General features: G+C 37.2%; 1 protein-coding gene across 3 annotated transcripts in view; it reads left to right on the forward strand.

Moving 5' to 3' along the window:
* The window catches only part of LOC149212097 (MADS-box protein SOC1-like), a 424,640-nt gene extending 405,508 nt beyond the window's left edge, over window positions 1-19,132 (forward strand). For all 3 annotated transcript variants that reach the window (XM_089391710.1, XM_089391709.1, XM_089391711.1), the window contains 2 exons: window positions 18,623-18,664; window positions 18,788-19,132. In XM_089391710.1, coding sequence (XP_089247836.1) covers window positions 18,623-18,664; window positions 18,788-18,889 — 144 coding nt within the window. In that variant the 3' untranslated portion in view covers window positions 18,890-19,132. The remainder of the gene's footprint in view (window positions 1-18,622; window positions 18,665-18,787) is intronic.
* Window positions 19,133-21,720: the final 2,588 nt, after the last annotated feature.

Consider the following 21,720-nt stretch of genomic DNA (forward strand, 5'->3'; position numbering starts at 1 on the left):
AGCTAGTGGGTTCAATGATGTTACTTGTGCAACTAATTGGTTAGATGATGGATCCAACTATGATCTATTGTGATAATTATAGTTTCATTAAGCTCTCTGAGAATCCAGTAATTCACGATCGATTAAAGCGTATAGATATTCGGTATCATCATTTGCATGACTGTGTGTAGAGGAGGATAATGCTGCTACAATACATTTTGTTAGAGGATCAAGATGCTGACATCTTGACAAAGGCCTTGTCAAGAGGGAATTTTGAATTCCACAACTGTGGGATAGGTGTGGTTGATAATCCCTTTCTTGCCAAGACAAAGTGTTGAGAAGTGTAGCAAGAAAGTCTCAATTTAACTTTGGCTTTGTCAAATTGAGAAAATTTAAACTTCCACATCAGTGGATAATTTGGAGATAGGTTACTTGTCTGACATGGCTCTTGTCACTTTGTTAGACTAGTAAATTCGAGTTATAGGGCTTAAAGTTCAGTTAAGCATGTGTGATTGCTAATTTGTAGCAATCAAGGTGAGTTATTTCCAATTGTTTTTAGTTAAACTAGTTCTAATTGTTGATAGAACTAGTGGAAGATTTGTTGTGCAGTGGGACAACAATTTAACTCAATGATCATCCAATTAACTGATCAATCAACTCAAAATAGCTAGTGAATGCAAAGAATTCGAGTTCCCTAGCCGTGGTGGAGATTTTAAGGCAGTGTAAAAAGCAGTTGTAAACTAGTTTGAGTGTAGTAAAGGTGTTACATGTAGTCATATGATCAATCTTTTGGAATTGAGCAATCAAATGGAGGAAAACTCCTAAAAAAGAGGGCTTAATTCCTTAGGATTTGTGCAAGTAAATAGGGTCTCAAGTAGAAGCAGAAATTGACTACAGCTGGGTAAGAGTTTCTCATCGAACAAAGAGATAGGTTATTCACTTGCAGGTTGTGCTCAAGCGAGCAAGTAGTTGTAATGAATTCTCTATTCATATGATTAATGCAAAGATGATTGAAGAGTTTTTCCCAGTTGGGTTCCCAGAAAAATATTGTGCATGTGTGGTTTTTCTTATTGCATGTTTGTAAATTTTGTTCTAAATTGTAATTAATTTTCACAGAGTAGTATAGTAGAATTGTGTCTCTTGATTTTAGATTAAACTTCTTGAGTAATTGCAATTTTATTACCATATTTATGCAAAAATTCCTTACTTTTATATGCCAACATATATAATGGATGTCATTTTTTTTCACACTCCCTTCCCTCTCATGAAATGGAAGCGGTTTCCCAGCTTTAGCCCTATACATAGTTATTTGCTAGGGGAAGAGAATGCAAAGGGACATTTTTATGAAATTTGCGATTTTGTGATAATTCCATATCATTAGAGAATCTTTGATTCCTTGTTACCTAGGTTTATTGACAAATCCATGAGCGACTTAGATCAAATAGGAGATTGGTATGTAGAAGAAATCTTTTCTTATATCAAAATTTTTAGTTGTCTTTCTTCTCCATGTGCACCCCCTAGAATTTTCGTTGATATGCTTGTACTTCAAGAAGCATCCTACGAAACAATAGCCAGTGGCCTAACTAGAGACTTATATTCTTTAGTTACAAAATATTGGCTCTCTTTCGCGATTCACATTGGCCTCTACACTTTGTCGACTATACAACATGCCAATATTGAAGTTGCGCCATTACATAATATGAATTTTCCTTGCATCAAATTCAAAATACATGATCCATCAAGGATCATATTAAAACATTGTATTTAGATGCAATTAAAGAAATATGTTCAAGAAGTTTTGCAAAGATTACAGGATCTTCATAATAATGCGCAAATAGGTTTCCTAACATTCTCAAAGACAAGGAGTAGTTCCCTCCTGCCAATTCCAAACACAGTAGGTAAAGAACAAGTTCAAGTAGGTCCTGAAGGTTCTACCTCAAATTCTACTACACAGACAATAACATCTTAGACAAAGGAAATTCCACAAGGACAATCCAAACCAGTAAAGCCTGTTACCCACCAAAAATGGGTGATTCCATAAGAGAATTATTCTCCTAGATTTGTCTTTAGCCGACAGCCAGTAGCCCCTGAGAGCCACCAGTGTAGCCGATGATGTGCAGCTTGATCTCCGCTCCTTGAGCTAGGCGTATGTCCCCTCGCCTATCTGTTAAGAGCATGTGTTTGAAGGTGGGCCATCCAATCCCAAAGGTATATTTTTCATTGTACAATCAAGTGTTTTTGCTTTATTTTCCTTTGGCACATTGGGCATGGATTATTAGGTGACTTGGAAGAAGGAAGGTTTTTTACTGTAGTCTTGTTCCCTCACCTTAAATGAGAGATCTTCCATATTGGATTATAGATTCAAGAAGGGCACTACTTGGGAAACCTCGATTTTGGTAGTGAGGTCCTATTTTCCCATTTCACATTTTTCACTCCCCTCTGCACATTACAAGCCTTATTTTATCATCTTCCCTCTCTCGGTTGACATGACCACTAGGTCCATAAGGCACTGGTATACCTCCTCCACTTGTTCACATGTTTGGGTTAGGCTTGGAAATGTTGTCTTGGAGGTTGATGCAACTAAAAGAACGAAGGTTAAATCATGTCATGGCCATAAGAAAGAAACAAAAGAAAGTGATATCATAAAATGTAAAAGACGACCTTGACATTATGTTAACGCATGGGAAAAGACAAGCATGAGCTCTACCACTTTACTATGGTCATCACCCTAGTTCCTAGGGCCGATGAGTTCCCCCACACCATTAGGAACCCATGCACATCCCAACACTTGGTCGATGATGAATTGACCCACCTTAAGGAGGTAATAATTGCTTATATCATACACAACATGCTCTCATCTCTTGCAGCACCAAGCAGTGATACAAAGAGAAAAAAATCAAAGAAAATGAAAAAGGAAAATGGAGAAGGGTGGAGAAATAAAGGTCATAGTAGTTCATGTATCCATGATTTCTCCCTCCTACATTTGTACACCTAAATGTGTGGACATCCCTGATCATTACCATCCTTGAACCCATGGCATTTGGCTTTGAGACCGTTGTGTCCCTAGCCACCTCATCATTATTCACGTGACTCCTATCCACTGAAGCATGTACCTTGAATATTTTTTTCCACTTAGGAGTTGGGAACAACTATAGGGTTGTTTATTAGCCACTCATACCTAGGGATGTAACACTATCACATGCTTTAAGATCAAAATTTGGAAGGGAAGCCCATTAAGAAGTGTCATTTGTGCCCTTGATTAACAAGCTTGGTCCACTTAAATGCATTAATGAATTATTGTACCTAATCATAGGAAGCACATTAGATCTTAGATATAATGACATTTGGTTTCATCATGGGTTGGGTAACTTAAGTGGGGCCAAAGCCCACCGGAGTATCATATTGACATTTTTAGGGGATGTCAATATGGGGTCACATGGTGAGATGCTCCAAAATCAAGTACCCAATCAATGCTACTGCTAGAAATATCTAAGCATGCTTTTGCTACTAAAACAATTAATAAAACATCATTTTCAGAAGGTACAAAAGTAGTCTCACCTTCCTTTGTGTTCCTAGATTTTTTATTTGTGTCGATTGATTTTTTTCCTTAAGCGCTTTCTATTCCTTCTTCCAAAACCAATGATCCTTTCTCTTGTGTCGTGCTCTTCCACAGTGAAAAGAAGTGACTCTTCCCATTCTTGATTTCGATCTACCTCCTCATTTTGAACGTCCATGTCTACCACGTTCAATTTCCTTCCATGATCAGCTAAGACTAGAGCTTCTACACCTAGGTTTTCCACAATTGATTTGCGACACAACTCCTTGTTCATCAAACTACTACTGACGTCATCAAAATTCAGGGTCCCTATTGGTACTAAAGTGCTAATAGCTACTATCAAATTCTCCTAGTTATCTGACATAGAGCACAATAATAAGATGGCTCTAATCTCGTCATCTAAAATAATTTTGGCAGAGGCAAGATGACTTCTTATTATATTAAACTCGTTAAAATTCTCCGCCACTGAAGTACCTTCCTTCACCTTGAGATTGTACAACTTCTTCATCAAGAAGACTTTTTTCGATGTCTTGTTCTTCTCATATAAATCATGCAGTTTTTTCCACAATGCTTCTGATGTCTTTTCTCCAGCGATATTAAAATATACATTCTTTTCCAAATACTGACAAATTGTGGTGATAGTCTTTCTATCTAGCTTATTACATTCTTCATTTGTCATTGATGAGGGCTTCTTCGCCACTCCCTCAATAGGCAAACAATGATTCTTTACCATAGGGAAAATTAGCCCCATTTAATTTCTCCACATCACTTAATGTCGCTATCTCCATGCTCATAATTCTTTCCAACAATAACATGGCATACACCAAAAATTAAATAGAACAACCTCTTCCTGCTACAATTGTTAATAAATGACAATAGAAAAAATATTCAATTGAAAAATATAAATTTTCATGCACTAAAACAACAAATAACCCAGGAAAATTACTCAAACACAGAACACCAGATTTAAATGGAAAACCCTATTTTGGGGAAAAACCACAGGGAAAGGGTTTAGTAGATTTTTATTATCACAATGAAAATTTTTATACATTTCTCTGGCTTCATTCTTTCTCACCCATACATTTCCTTTTATATTTTTACTCACACCCCTATATATACAAATATTTCATTATAATACCATGAGTTGTGAATACCCATTAGGGGAATTTTGAGGTCTAAAATGGGCCTCCTAAGAAAAATGTACAACCAAAATAAAATTTATAAGAGCCAATAGGATTTAGGATGATGATATCAACCATGGGGCGATGATTCACCATTTTTGGAGTAAAAAAGTAAAAAGATTAAAAAATAATAAAATAATAAAATTACTCTTTCAACTCATATTCTCAACTTATATCCCTAAGGTTTTACTCAAATTCCGAGGGGGAGTACTCATTGGATGCAAAATTTAATTCTTCATCTAAGGAGTACCATGCTTCATACTTTTAATGGACCTTGCTACATGAAAAATGAGAAATACATGAAAAAACGTGATTGCAAACACTTTTTCATGTATTTCTCATTTTTCATGTAGTAGGGTCCATTTAAAGTATGCAACATGGGTATTCCTTAGATGAGGAATCAAATTTTCCATCCAAAAAGTATTTCTGCTTGAAATTTGAGTAAACCCATAGGGAGATAAGTTGAAAATATAAGTTGAAAAAATATATATATATTTTTTTTCCCTCTAAAATTTAATGATGTCATCTAATCTTATTTTATTATTTCCACTATTATTTTATAATTTCCTTAGGATGCACATTTTAGACTTCAAAATTCCCCTAATCCATGGGCACTAACAACTTTGACTTGATTTGGTCTCACACCTAACAATGCAAGATCTCGGGGCTACCACTCTTCCAAGCATATCATGGGAAATTCATGCAACATGCACGATAGTATGACTCCTAAGCCCCTTGGATATTCTTGAACGTGTCAATTGTCCAGCTACAACACTTCTTCCATTATCATTTTCCACCATCCATGGCAGTGATCGAGAGGTTAGCAGGAAATTATCTCCCATTCCCATCCTTGCATGTCAATTGTGCCACCTATAGGAACCCTTGGGATTGAGTGTGTCTCTGTCACATCTCAGAATTAATGCATTCCTCCGCTGGTAGTGATTATCCTTTACAATGGCTCACTTTTACATTTTTAAGGAATAGTGTTTAAGTGTGATTTTTTTAAAAGTTTTTGGCTGGAATCGGGTGAAAAAATTGTGGCTAAATCTTCATTTGTGTTGTTTAAACTGGTTAATTTGGCTGTATATATGGATTCAACACCCTCAAAAACCCTTGAGGCACTTCCATTATAAAGAGTTCACCTTTCAAACTTGTGATTTCAATGAGTCCCGACCAGATTCTAGACAAATTAGATAGGAAAATAAACTGGAAAACATTCCAAAAAATCACACTAAAAGATTACTTGCCATTTTTACCACTATCCTTACTAGCTCATGGAAAAACCAAATGATGACCAACTCGTTGTGCTCCTTTAGTCTTTTGGCAAACATAACACTGATGGAAGCATTGAACACTGGGAAGGAAGCACAATGGCAGTAAAATGTGTGATGCAGATGCAATAGTTCGAGCCATAATTTGTAGTTGTTCTCCACATATAGCGCCTCCATAGTCAGCGCAACGTCTTGCTTTTCTTGGCCTCCATATTTTGCGGTGGATCCCTCAACTTTGGGTGGAACAATCATAATTGCTCCTTACTTGATCTAGGCCTGATTCTGTTCAGATGAGATTTTAGAGCCCTTGTAGTTGTTGCACCTATTCACATAATAATTGCATAGAAATGGAAAGTTGGTTCTCCTCCGCTAGCAATCACGACTCCCACAAAAATGTGGCATAAGTTACCCGCGCCTGTTCCAAAAATAGAATACACAACTCTTGAGAAGGGGAGGCTTGGTCTCTCCTAACTTAGGCTTATATCATCCTAAATTTTTTTATCACTGCATCCCATTGATTCCATCGAAGGATCCCGTGCGATCATTTTTATCTTCAACAGATCGCTCGCTGGATCAAAGGTCTTCAACAGATTGCTTCATGGTGTCAAATATCTCTCTCAAATACCATTTTTCTGATTTTAAAATAAAGATCTACTTGTCCTAAGCTGAACATGGATGTACTCTACTCAAATCCAGCGAGTGTAACCACACCTATTCCAGGCTTCATTCTCCCACATGCATTGCGCCACACCAGACTTCAACAATGGCCACTTTGCTTCAACGTAGGTTGGTCCTTAGTTTCACAGAACACAAGTTGATCCTTGCAATAGATATCCATAAGCTCACACAACCCTTAGCTCATTCATCTCCATATTGTCTCGAGTCACACATGGCCAGTGATATCACTCAATATCGCTCTCTCTCATGCTTGCACCTAGCCTTTATATATATAATACTACATATAATCATGAACCATATAATATAATAATATATTTTTAATATAATATATTATATATAATATAGAAGATATTATATAATTGATAACATATTATTATAATAATATTAGTAGTATAATATAATGTCTACTAGTATTAATACATTGTATTGTTAAGTCACTAAGTGGGTAACAACCTAGTCATGTTAAAGCCTATTGTTGCATGTGATTTTGATGGTATATATGCCCATGCACCACAACTTCTCAAACCAAAATTTAACTTTGTGATCATCTTTGGAGTAACACGGATACAATCTACTCAAATCCAACGAGTGTAAACACCCCTGTGTTGGGCTTCATTCTCCCACATGCATTGTGCCACACCAGACTTCCACAATGGCCACTCCGCTTCAACGCGGGCTGGTCCTCAATTTCTCAGAAGAAAAGATGATCCTTGCAACAGATATAAATTAGCTCACACAACCCTTAGCTCACTCATCTACATATTGTCTTGAGGCACACATGGCCAACGATATCACTCAATATCGCTCTCTCTCATGCTTGCACCTAGCTTTTATATATATAATAATACACATAATCATGAACCATAATATAATATAATATAGTACAATAATATATATTTAATATAATATATAAGATATTATATAATTGCATATAGGAAAGAGATGACCTTTGCTAGGGTTTGGATAAAATCTTGAAGCATCTGATAGCACTAGATTTGCATTCTCTGCAACCATCGTTTTCATATTGGAGGGCTCTAATAGGGGGAAATGAGTGCTCTTGCGGGGGTGAGGGGGGGAGATCCCCTCCTATCGAAATGTGGAAGCAGGTGAAACCAGTGGAAAAATAGGAACAATGCATGGCCATGGAGCTGACCCTAATGAGGGGCCTGTAATGGGAGCCCAATGGTAATCACGGACCCGCATGCAATGCCTCCCACGCACAACCAAGAAACCCAGATTTGTGGTACCCCCTAAGAAACTAGAGAACTACCGCAAGTACATGAAGGATCATGCCCTTATCTGTAAATTTATTGGGATATGGCCACGAGAAAAGGATTTGATCAAGTGGATCCATCTAAAAGGGCAACCCAAAGGCCATATAGATTTGAAGCTTGTAGCTCGAGGGTTTTTCACAGTTATATTCGCCAGCCTTGAGGACAAGGAGAGGGTTTTTGAAAATGGACCATACTTTTACTACAATGCAGGGCTTTTTATGAGATACTAAGAGGAATGCTACTATATGGATCGGGAACAATTTATGGCCACCTCCATCTCGGTATGTCTCTTCACTCTAGCAATAGACTTCTGGGATCCAAAAATTTTGGAAGGGATAAGGAACTCCATTGGAAGATTCGTGTAAGTATCTGAATTGAACCATCAGGGGAGATACACTTCGTATGCCTACATTTGTGTTTACATGAATATCACTGAACCCCTCCCTGAATTTGTATAAATGGAATACCAAGACAAGATCTGGTAGCAGTCACTGGATTACGAGCACATCCCTTTTTGATGTCACCGCTACCATGAGTATGACCATTTGTATAAAGCTTGCCCATTGAATCAAATAGAACCAGAAGTTGGGTCTCAGGCCAAAGAGACGACTTCACCGCAAGAGGATAATGAGGGTTTTCAAGAGGTCTCACATAAGAAGAAGAATGCGAAACAGGCCCAAACACATTCGAAAACAAAGCAACAAAATCTAGAGAATCAAAATTGTTTTGGGGTTCTGTAGGATATGGGGGAAAGTTCCAAAGTTGCTGATCAACCGAAAAAATCAGCATGAGGGAGAGAACCAACCAAAACAAATTATAAGCCAAAATGAAAAGTCCAAATGGAACCCTAGGACAAGGAAGAACAAGAACAAGCCATAGAACTCACAATCATGGATATTGATACATCAAAGGAGGATTTGAGTGTCGAAGAACTAATTCTTAAAAAATTGTTGCATGAATGGAGGAATCTAGATGAGAGGTTCATTCAGGAGGATCGAAAGAAGCTTTACTGGGACACATTCCAGCAATATCAGGCGAAATAGAGTCAAAAGCTGCCTGATCTGCTAGACACCATTGGCTCCCAGCTGGGAGGCTCACAAGAACCTAGGAGCCAAAACAAGTGAGGCAAGAAGCGTGGAAGGAAAAATCATCAAGAATCAATCCAAATGGTAGGAGATTCATTAGTCAATTCTGGACGGGTTGTACTACTATCGGCAATTTTCCACCAAGGTTTCTTAATGATTTTTATCTCCTGGAATGTGAGGGGCTTCAACATACAAGGTAAATAGAAATATCTGCAAGATCGCCTAAAAAAAGAGAAACCCCAAATAGTGTTGCTCCAGGAAACCAAGGTTACAAGGGGCAAGAATAGAAGCAATGCTCAATTGGATGTGTCCCAGGTACAAAGTAATAGCTTCAGATGCAAGGGGTAGTGCAGGGGGTATTGTCATACTCTATAACCCTACTGAGATTCTTTTTGACCATTGGATCGGTATACCCCATATTTTATTTGCGAGAGTCAGACATATTGGAGCTAAAGAGTGGGTATTACTATTGGCAGTCTGCGACTCTCATATTCTAGGGGAGAAAGAAGCCTTCCTCCAAAATTTTGGAAAGCTTAGAACTATGAGTGAGGAAAAACTTTGGTTGATTGGGGGAGATTTTAACCTCATAACCTCGCTAGAAGAGAAAAAGGGTGGGATAAGATGGCAAGGGCTCGAAATGGATCTTTTCCGAACTTTGATAGTGGATTTAAAATTAGTAGATATTCCCACTATCGACGAGATATTCACATGGAACACCCAGAGAGGCGAAGCTCACCAAGTCGCCTCTAGGTTAGATAGATTCTTGGTTTCTGAAAACCTTATTAGTAAGGAAATTTTCTTTGAAGCCTCCATTATGCCATGTCTTGGATCCGACCATTGGCCAATCAGGCTGGAAATGGACCTTAAGTTGGGCCACCATAATTGACCCTTTAGGTTCAAGTCCTTTCGGTTGAGGGGCCCATCCTTCCTGGACAAAGTAAAGGATTGGTGGACATCCAGTTTGGTTCAGGGACGCAACTGTATGCACACCTTTCAACGTTGTTTGAAGGATCTTAAGCAAAAGATAAAAAAATGGAATAAATTAGAGTTTGGGCACATTCAGAAAGACCGAGAAATCCTGCAAGCTCACATGCAAAAGGTACAACAATAGATGATCACCCAAGGGCATTTAGGACCCCTAATAGTAGAAGGAGGAAAATTCCTAACTCTGATCGAGGAATGAAGAAAGGAAAAGATACTGTGGAAACACAAATCCAAGGTTCAATGGCTGCAGGAAGGGGAGAGAAACACTCGTTTCTTTCACAAAGATGTGATCCATCATAGGCAACACAACCATATCTTTTTGTTGCTTGATGCGGAGGGGAAATGACTGGTACAACATGAAGATATGGAAAACCTTCTAGTTGACCATTTTCATAACCTCTTGTTAGAACTGGGTCAGGATAGATCAGAAGCAATCAGGGGCATTAGAAGACATATCCCACAATTGGTCAGTAAAGACCAAAACCTGGCACTAATGAGGGTCATCACTATGGAGGAAGTTGAGGAGGTAGTTAAAGGCTTAGTGAAGAACAAAGCCTCACAACCTGACAACTTCACTGCAAAATTCTTTCAGGCGGCCTGGTATATTTTGGGTAAGGATGTCTTGGAAGTTGTTGAAGAATCTTGACTATCTAGGTAGGTACATATCGCTCTTAAATATACTTTTATAGCTTTGATTCTAAAAACAAGTCATTCTTAAGATCCTCAAGGAATCAGATTTATTTCCTTATGTAATGTCATATATAAAATTATCTCCACCATTATGGTCAACCGTCTTAAACCTCTTCTTCCTACTTTAATTTTTTCTGAGCAAATCGATTTTTTCCAAGGTTGACAAATTCTGGATGGCATTGTCATTGCCCAGCAAGAAATTCACTCTCTCAAGAGTCTTAAATCTAAGGGCATGATGATAAAATTGGACTTATCCAAAGCCTATGATTGCCTCAGCTGGTCCTTTCTACTGAACATTTTGAAGACCTTTAGTTTTGACCAGTGATGGATCCAATGGATTTCCTCTCTCATTTCCTCCTCGGTATTCTCGATTCTCATCAATGGCTCTCCCTCCCGCCCTTTCAATGCCTCCAGAGGCCTCTGTCAAGGTGACCCTATTTCACCCTTCCTCTTCATTTTGGATGCGGAAGGGCTAGGAAGGTATAAAATCAGTTGTTCGGGATGGCCATCTAAAAGGTATTCGTCTGTGGGGCAATGACCTTCCCTTATCTCACCAACAATTTGTAGATGATATAATGTTATTCTGTCAAGTCTCTCTTTGGGAAACTAGGGCTCTAAAATCAATACTGCAAGACTTTATGCAAGCTTCTCGTACTCAGATCAATAATGAGAAATCAAATATCGTTTTCTTCAACACCATGGTTCCTTTCGAATCTTTCCTAGCTAGGATTTTGGGATTCTGCATTGGCTCCCTTCTATCTAAATACCTGAGAATTCCCCTAGTGACTAATTCTCTTAGGACCTCCTCTTGGAAAACCCTCCTTGAGCGCATTCAATCTCAGCGTCAAAACCGGCCTTTCTGATTGCTAAACATTGTTGGGTGGGTGGTTTTACTGAAGGTTGTGTTGCAATCGATCCCAATATATCAACTCTCAGGCGTAGCTTCTCCTAAAACTGCTTGGTCTGATATGACAAGTATTTTCAAAAAATTCCTATGGAAGGGGGCTCAAGAAGCTAAAAAATGGGCGCTCCTTTCATGGAATCGGTTGACTAAACCTAAAAGCGCTGGGGGGTCGGTTCTTCAGGATCCTTTTCTCCTAAACCAAGTGATAGGGGCAAAACTATGGTGGCGATGGATTTAAGGTTGTACTGATCTTTGGAAGGTCATTTGGGGCAAGAAATATAACATGCCCTCAACTATAGAGGAAAGATTGAGAAAGCAGGGAACTCCAAGAGGATCCTCAATTTGGAACTTAGCTTCAGAGAATAAAGAGCTAATATGCAACCATACTTTCTGGGAAGTCAGAGATGGGAGAAGAGCTCTATTTTCGCAAGATTCGTGGAAACAATGGAAAAAACTCTTGAGTCGCCAGCATTTTGTTGAGATCTTCCTTTTTACTAATAGACCCCACACCATGACGGTTAATCAGTTTTGGGACCTAATCCCTTGGATTCAATGGAGACAGTGGAAGACGAAACAAGATTGGCACAACCCTCTTGACTCAAATCAATGGTATGTTTTTTATTCTGAGTTGCGCACTAGAAGGATTGCATCGTTAGAAGGACAAGATATTCTCAAGTGGGGATATAAAACCAAAGCTATGTTCACCATAAAATAAGCTTACCAACTGGCAGCAAAGGAGCCTTTGGATACGTGTAATCCAATTTGGAGGAAAATACAGACGAGACAATTCTGGCCAAAAGTAACGTACTTCCTATGGCTAGTGTGCAGTGGCAAGATTCTCACCTGGGACCAATTACAGAAGAGAGGAATCCATGGGCCCTCTTTCTAGACTATGTGTGCCTCTCAAAATGAAACTGTGGATCATCTCCTAAATTTATGACCCTTTGTTGCCCGACTCTAACAAAATATAGATACTATTTTTGGTCTTCTAGATCGAGATAATACTAGTATTCAATCAACCATTGGGAGTTGGAGGAAAGCAATTTTTCCAGTCCTTTTGTAAATCGAGCTTGGTGTCTATCTCTCGACTTTCTTTTATGGGCAGTATGGAAGGAAAGGAACATAAAGATTTTGAAGGACCAGAAATTGTCACACTTGGAAATTTGGAAAGGAATACTCCAAAATGTAAGATAAACTATACTAGCAGAGAAATGGTATTCTGATGATTGGAAGGTCACCCCCCAAGAAGTGCGGATAGTGTCTACCCTCAACGTATCCCCGCATATGCTGGCACCCTCATCCTGGAAGTTAAAGGTGCCTCCCATCCAATCCCCTTCTCGCTTCTAGTGCCCCCTCCATTGTTTTCTCAAGCTAAACTTAGATGGGGCTTCCAAAGGTAACCCTAGAGATGTGGGCTTTGGAAGGGTCATTACGGACTCGAAAGGTCGGGTTGTCCAAAGATATGCTTCAGATTGTGGCATGGCAAGTAACAATGAAGTTGAATTTAATGATGCTAAACATGGATTGATAATAGGCAGAAGGGAAGGGCTTAGAAAAATGGTGGTGGAAGGCAACTCCTCTCTGGTCATTGATACTACTAAAAATCTTAACCAGGGGTCCTAGTGGGAAAATATTAGTAAACGCTGGAGGACTACTCATTTGATCCAGGATATTAGTGAACTTATTAAAGATTTTGAATATATCATCCCCTCGCATGTCCCCCGCAATGGCAACAAAGTTGCAGATTTCTTAGCAAACTCGGGTTGTCTTCACCTGAGAGTGAATATAGATAAGTTGTGGATAAGTGAGATGGGGGAAGAAGGAATGAACCAATTGACTCTGATCCTGAACCAGGACCTGGCTCCTAATCAGAATCCCTGATCGAGGTGTGAAACAGTTGGAGGCCCAGTTGGGTTTGATTGATATGACATAGCGTTTATTGGTTTGGGATGGTGGGTGGTATCCCCCATGCCCTCACATGCTTATCCACTATGATAACATGAAGCATTGCGGATCCAGGCAGATCCACAATGTGAAGGTTGGTAATCCTTAATGCCTACAGGTGGTGGGAGCGGAGGTGGAGTTAAGACCATTTGTCTAGAGTATAAACTCAGGTCCTCAACCTCTTAGGGAGCTTAAGTTTGATGTTTACAGGTTTACAATGCTGGAAATGTGAGAGGTATACCCAAATGCCGCCTATCTCAGTGTGAGGTTGACATATAAAGTCTGGTATGTTAGAATGCTATCTCTATATCCTAGGTTGGGGGCTACTACTCGTAATAAGCCTCATGTCTGGAGGGGAATGGAAACACTAGCTAAATTAGTAGCTTTTGTGATTGGCAATATTGGCCTTCTCGACTATGTAATGTCGATTTCTATCTCTTTTGGCAACATCTTTTCTCGTATGGGCATGCTTACTGGTTTCTGGTTTTTTCTCATGATGTTTCCTCTGCATGTTGATAATTGGGTTTCCCGTTTTAAGCTTGAATTGTCTGGGCAAGCCCTGTGGAGAGTAAGGGTTTTGGTAAATGATCAGGAGAGAGTCTACGGACCCAGGGCTCAGGTGTGCATGGGGGCCACCGTTTTTATTCTAGTGGTACCTCCCACTCCTGGAGGATCTTTGTTTATGTATGCTTGTTGGCTTAGATGGTGGAATTCTAAAGGGACGTAGTGATGTCCGATGCTTCATTTTTTTTCTGGTCATAAACTAAATTAATGTTTGTCTTTTGGGTGGTTCTTGGTATAAATCATATTCCAGGTTCGCCTACATTGTATCCACTTTCAGCCACTGTACAGTGCGTTGGTTTACAAGAGCGGGAAGGTGGAAGAAGGGTGAAGAAAGGGGGCCTAGCCTCGGCAGAGATGGTGAAGTCTCAGCCTCGCGGTGGAGGCTTGGGTCAAGGCGGAAGTGGCCGAAAACACTAGGAGGGCAAAGGAAAAGAAGTTGGTTCATCTTCCGTTAGACTGTGGAACGTCGGACTGCACAACAGAGCATTGCATGGTAGAGTACTATGCAATAGAGGACTATGCAGTAGAGGAATCGGAAAATGAACTTTGAGATTTTTAAGGCCACGGTTCAAGGATACTGAGAAGGGACCCCAACGCAGGTGAAACAATTGATTGGAAGTTGGGAGGTAGAGTTGAATTTGAAAGCCGAGCTTGAACTGTTAGTCGAAGATTGGGGGGAGCTAATCACAGACCCTGGGTACACTCGCAACCATCTCATCTTGTTTAGACAGTCCATCCATCTCTACTGGTTAATGAAATGCATAGTGGCCAAAGCAATGGCTGTGATCACCAACACAACACCGCAAAGTGAGGTTGAGCCAAGCCTCTAAGACATTCAAAACAAACTCCAGCGTATGCAACTTCAGTGGTTGAATCAGAATGCTTGCCTAGGCCATATTGAGAAGCATATCCCATGTTTGCCGCAATCTGAATTGCCAGGGTCAAGTGCTAAAGCTCATGCTCTAGTGGAATCGTCAGATGATTAGTTGGGCAAAGTTATGCCTGTTAATTTTGGCTTAAGTTTGGTTGTATATGTCAGGTAGCATTTATGTTTTTAGTGTTATGCTTACTAGTTGGTTTCCAAAATATCAACCTTGTAAGGCTTGGTTAAATAGAGTCAAACTATTTATTTTTTGGATGACTTGTAATACGATTCGGTGGTCAACAAAGTTGGTTTCTCACTTGGCAGGTTGAGGCCACCAAACAACTTATATATTTGTAACATGCCTGTTTATAGGTGAATGAATGAAATAAACTGCTAAGCTTACAATATATATATATATATATATATATATATATATATAACTCATAATATATTAGTATAATATTATTATTATTATCGTTATATAGTGTCTATGAGTATAATAATACTTTAGGTTTATTAATAAGTTGGGTTTATAATATTAATCCCTTGGGTTTTAATATATTACTATTAATATTAAAATGTTTAGACAATGTTAATATTATAAACCTGACATCAATATACAATGTGTATTTAATATTATTAATATACTGTAACTCTAGACTATTGATAGTTATATTAATATGTTAATCATTAAGATATTGGTAAGACATAAATAAGTAGTATTGATGATAGTCTTATGTTATTGTTAATTATGTAATAATTTAAAATATAATTGTTAATATATTAATATAATATTATATAATAACATAGTATTGATATAATTAAGTTTTATTATTTATATAGTTATTAACAATTACAAATAGTCAAATTTTTAATAATAAATTTCATATTCTATCATTTTTTGTCCTGATGATGGACCCCTTTTGGGATTGGAAACGTGGACATAATGAACATAATACAGTGGATAATCCGGATCATACTACCCCAGTAAATTTCATATCATATTTAATAATTATGAAATATAATTATTAATATGGTTGAAATACAAATATAGTTGTAAATGTGTTTCATATACACTAATAAAAATATATTAACCACATTAACAAATATAGTTACTTCATATACCTCCACCAACCTATATCAATGAGGTTAATAACAATTACATTAAATATATAAATAAACTAGTAATATTTCTATAATTGAACTTACAACAAAGTTAGTGCAGGAAAGCAAAGCAACGACCAGCAAAGGAAAGAGTCTCATTTCATGTAAGTTCATGCAAGTGTAGTTATCTCCAAAGAAAGATTAACTCTAACCGGTTCATGCAAGTGTAGTTATCTCCAAAGAAAGATTAATTCTAACCGGTAACCAAGTCCTGGTTGTCTATACCATACTTACCAAATTTGAATTAGAGCTTGAATTTGATTATACGATACTTCAAAAATTCTACCATCCGAGAAAAAATTGAGAGTATACATCATAGAGACTTATTTTTTCAAAATTTTAAGAATTGAAAGGAACAACAATTATATTCCAATTCTTGGATGTTACAACCCCTCCTATTTAAGATGATAGAAAAAACTAAAACATGTAAAGTAAAATCTATGAATGAAAACTCAAAACTAAATTCTATATAAAAGTTCAAACACCGGTAACCAAGTCCTTGTTGTCTATACTATACTTACCAAATTTGAATTAGAACTTGAATTTGATTATACGATACTTAAAAAATTCTACCATCCGAGAAAAAATTAAGAGTATACATCATAGAGACTTATTTTTTCAAAATTTTAAGAATTGAAAGGGACAATAATTATATTCCAATCCTTGGATGTTACAACCCCTCCTATTTAAGATGATAAAAGCAAATGAGAAAAAACTAAAACATGTAAAGTAAAATCTATGAATGAAAACTCAAAACTAAATTCTATATAAAAAATCAAACACTAAATATTAAAAATAAGCTTAAGTGATATCCATATACTAGTAAATTTATGTCTCTCTTCAACAAGTCCTAGTAAATTTATATCTCTCTTCAACAAATCTTATGTCTCTCTTCAACAAATCCATAACTTAAGCATCATCTATACAACATCTGTTGCGCGTCTCTCTTCAACAAATCCATCTAACTTAACCATCATCTGTACAACATCTGTTAAGCGCAGGCAACAAAGCAAACCGAGGAAGTGGCGAAACGAAATTGAACCCGGATGGGGGCCACAAGCTGACCGTCCCAACCACCGGGCCAAACGACCATACCTTAGTTACATTTTTTTAAATATAGAATTTACCTTATTACAAAATAAGTTTTATGTTTTTTTCATGTGTTTTAGATATTTTTATATGTAGAATTTACTTTCGTTACTGTAATATAGAAATTTCTGCATTTTACCATATAGGTCGCTTTCTCAAAAGAAAGGAGAGGAGCAATATTATTCATAAGCAAAGATACCTCCTTCCTACCTGATCCTTAACCCCTGGTTGGTAGTCGGTCTGGAAGAATTGCAGAAAACAGTAAATCCAATCCTTTCAAAGTTCTCTGGATCCAATCCTTAGTTGGCCACTAAATCATTCTTTCCAAGATTGACGAAACTGAGCGATCGGGTTCAGAGCGATAGCGAGAGGAAGCTTAACCCGTACCATATTGAACTTCACGAATTAGCAGACGAATCGAATCGAACCCACGAATAATCGGATTTTTTTGGCCAATTCGCCCGAATTTGGTAACTATGGTTTATACCCGGCCTAGATGGTACGGTTTAGGATGGTGGAGGCTAAGAGATTTTTTTGCACTCTATTATCCAGGATTAAGAAAGTTCTCTATTTAAATTTGATAGCTATGGGTGATCAATGAGTGAGAAATGCTTCCTAGTGTGCGATTATATTCTCACCTAATATGGGAACTATTCTTTATCAGGAACTGTTGGGTTTGAGAGTGAAATTCCACCTTGGAGAAGTGATCTTGGAATCAACTCTGGTTCTGCAACCATTCTTCGGCAATTCCTTTCTAAGTGCATTGTGGCATAGCCATTTTTCTGTCGTTCTGTGGAGTCTGCACTTGAACTGAAACTAAAAATATCTTATCCAAAGTAATTTGGATTTGGATATCAGGCTGAACTTTTGTGGTTTTTTCTGTATCTTGCATTACCTGGGCACACATTGTCTACAAAGACTGAAGCGTACTTTAATTGTTTCCAAAACTTTTTGGTTTTGCATTGTTTGCATGACCATGGTATTATTGAGATGTTATATTGTTTTGTTTTATGTTATTGGGTATTCATATTTTTTTTAATGAAGGTGTTCTATGTAAAGTTTATTTTCTTTTATATTAAAATCTTAGATTAGATACCATAAATACAACCCGTGTTAGATTATGTTATGCCTACATCCAAAATTTTAATTGACATTTCAAAGGTTGAGTGGTTGTGCATGTGTTGATATTAGTCACTGGAATATAGAATTTGATTTTTTGTGAACAGTATTTTTGCCTCATATAATATAACCTCGTGATCTAAATTTCCACAGTGATATAACCTCGTGAACAGTATGAACATTGAAGTGAAATCAGTCATGTTAATGTAATTATTATTATTGTTATATGAACTGGGTTTATTGTAACTTTGGTTTTAATTTTGCTAAAATTGTAGGAACGGATGTTTAGCGAAGAGAATAATTTTCTCCGAAAGCGGGTGAGAAGAAATTTGAATACAAGTGTTGTCATATCGCAGTTTTAATTATTATTATTATTATTTATTTTATACAATTTTGAGTTATTTTATATTCTCTCATTTTTATTTTTATTATTATTTCAGATTGTCGATCCCCACTCCGTTTTGACAACCCCTGCAAGTGGATCTGGAAGCCTCCAAAGAAGTGAAGTCGAGACTCAACTGGTTATGAGACCGCCAAGTTGAAATGCTGATTTTCTTGTTAATAGTTCTCATTGATAATCACTGTATTCATATCTGCGTTATTAATTTATTATGAAATGTTTATGTTAATAAAAAGTAAAGGTGCTTCCCAAATCGCATCTCATTGCTCAACCCTTCAATAAAGGTCTCCCATACAGGTAACTCATTGTTTTTAAAACAAAGCGCGTGCTCAAAAAATCAGTATGCAGGTGTACTATCAATACATATTTAAAAGTTTTATTTTTATATTTTTTTTATTTTTCGTTTTCACTAATAAATAAGAATTTTTTAAGTGGGGGAGCGAATCCCTATTGAACAATCACAATACATCATATATCGTCGAAGAGAGCAGATTTCATCATACAATATCGCTGAAGCTAGTAGATTCCATCATACAATATCGCCCAAGAATACGTGCAGAATACGTCAACATTTGAACACATACGTCATCGTTTAATCAAATGCTGCAGCAGCAGCGCGCCGCACCCGCAGGAATCGATCCTCGCTGGGGGGTGCCCGCCCCCATCAACGCGTCATGCACTCACGTGCACTAATAAATAAGAATTATAAGTGGAATTTTGGAATTTTCGTTATTGGTTGGATGCGCAGAGTGAAAAGTATTGATGATGATGATGGTTAACGTCCGCTGACACCAAACAATGATCTATCGACCTAAAGAAACAAATTATATATATATATATATAGAATTTAACAAATTTATTTATTTAGAGAATAGATAGAAACAAAATTTTGGTGAGATTTTCTTTGTTATAATAATATAGGTCATAGTGGAAAAATTTTCATATCCTTGTGTGTATATATATATTTTAGTTTATAAAATTATAAACTAGATTTTTAATTTATATTAGATTTGTATTGCTGTATTGAGTTATATGATATCAAATTATTATGAATTTGTATAATTTTTTTTGTAAATATAATTATTATTTATTTAAAATTAAATATTTTGAAATTTCATATCATTGTTTCATGTCATGTTTGTATTATTGGAAAAATAAAATATTATAATTTCTTTTAATTTAAAATGATTGTGTAATTTGTTTTAGTGGTAGGTATATTAATTTTATGAATTAAATGAGGCTTATTTTACAACTCAGTATGATGGCTATGTGTAAGTATGTCTGTCCATGCATGCTCAATGTTTGTGAACTAAATATAAAAGTGAAGTCTCTTATAATAAAAAAGAAATGTGGATATCAATTTATTTACACATTGTATTTTGCACTCCAAAAGAACTTTTCGCTTGAAAAAATTTGATCCCTCTCGGTTCATGTTAGAACATCTAGGCTAGTATAATATTATTGTAATGAATGAGGTGACAAACCATAACCCAATCAGTTAACAAGGGAATCCAAACAAGGTGGCGGAGTAAGGATGTTGTGTTGAAGTGTTTGAGACGAGGAACGTGGGTTATAAGTCTAGTGAACACAACTTGTATAGGCTACCTCAACTGCATCTTCCCTGATGTTTATAGTAAGACACCACCACCATCCATGAGTGTACAGATGGTATCTAGTAACGACATAAGCAAGGGAGGTAGCCCAACCACTACGTACCCTGGGTGAAAAAATTATGATTAGACAACCCATGAGCTAGTAGAGTGGGTTTAGAGCATGGCAAGGACAATTGTTGTGAATGTGGGATCATATATGAGGGAGATGACTATAATTTTGCGTAATGGCATAATGATACACTATCCAATTCTCTGAATGATGAGACATTTACGATGGAAGGAGATTGAAAGAGATGTATTAAAAGGAGACCACTATGGGCTTGACTTCATTCACATTCCTTGGAGTTCCCATAGTAGTTGTGATTCTTGCAGAGGCAACAAAGGTTTGATGATTAGTTTGAGAATTTGTTATGGTTTGAGTGTTTTGAGGTCATGGCTTTGACTAGCTAATGAAATAACAAGGGAAAGAAGTTGATGAAGGATTCTAGGAGTGTGGCAGGCAACAGAGAAATGGGGTCAAGGAACATGGCATAGGAATAAAAAGGAATGGAATGTGTCCATAATTACTATTTCAATGGATCTATGGTAGAGGGTAAAGCAACCATGAATGAGATTAATGTGATAGTGCATTGATTTTGGGAAACCATGGATTTAGAGCAGTTGTTGACTAAAACTAGGGTTGGATGCATGACTTGGTTAATACTCGAACATGAGAGACAAGATTCTCAAGACTCCCTGAAATGTACTAGAACACAAATTCCATGGTAGCACAAGCAATAGCCTTGAACATATTAAAAATTGTTGATATGAGGATGCAACTATCACTCTTTCAAGGTAAATTTGAAGCCTCTATGTCAAAGGCATCTTTGGGCTCACTATAATAGTTGAGGGACGAAGAGTGTGTGGATGATAGAGACATATCATGGGGCTCCAAAGGATCACAAGTTAACATCATTTTTATCATATAGGGGCCTTTCCCACCTTCCTCCAGATTTGTTGACGCACTCAATCATGAATTCCATCATGAATTCCAGGATCAGTGAAAGAGGAAGTCACTCCCAAGCCCTTCCTTGGAGTGATGCTTGTCCTTTGATGTTTTTTGAATTATGTTTATGTTCTTGTTTCTCTCGCTTTCTTACGTAGAGTACTAGGAAGTAGGGAAGAGCTATAGCTAGCGCACTCAAAGTTTTTTGATCTCCAAATAGTATTAGTTTTTTATGAATGTTTTTAGGTCTTTTCTCTTGTCAATATGGTTGAATGATAAAGCATAGTTTCTCGGTGTGGAAGACTTTTTGAATATTCAAGGCTGATTATTGGCAAAAATCTCTATATTCTTTGACTATATATATATATATATATA

Source organism: Pinus tabuliformis, chromosome 1_1 (assembly GCF_031772625.1).
Source record: "Pinus tabuliformis cultivar Carrire ecotype Pingquan chromosome 1_1, CPIR1, whole genome shotgun sequence".
In the NCBI taxonomy this organism is placed as follows: Eukaryota; Viridiplantae; Streptophyta; class Pinopsida; order Pinales; family Pinaceae; genus Pinus; species Pinus tabuliformis.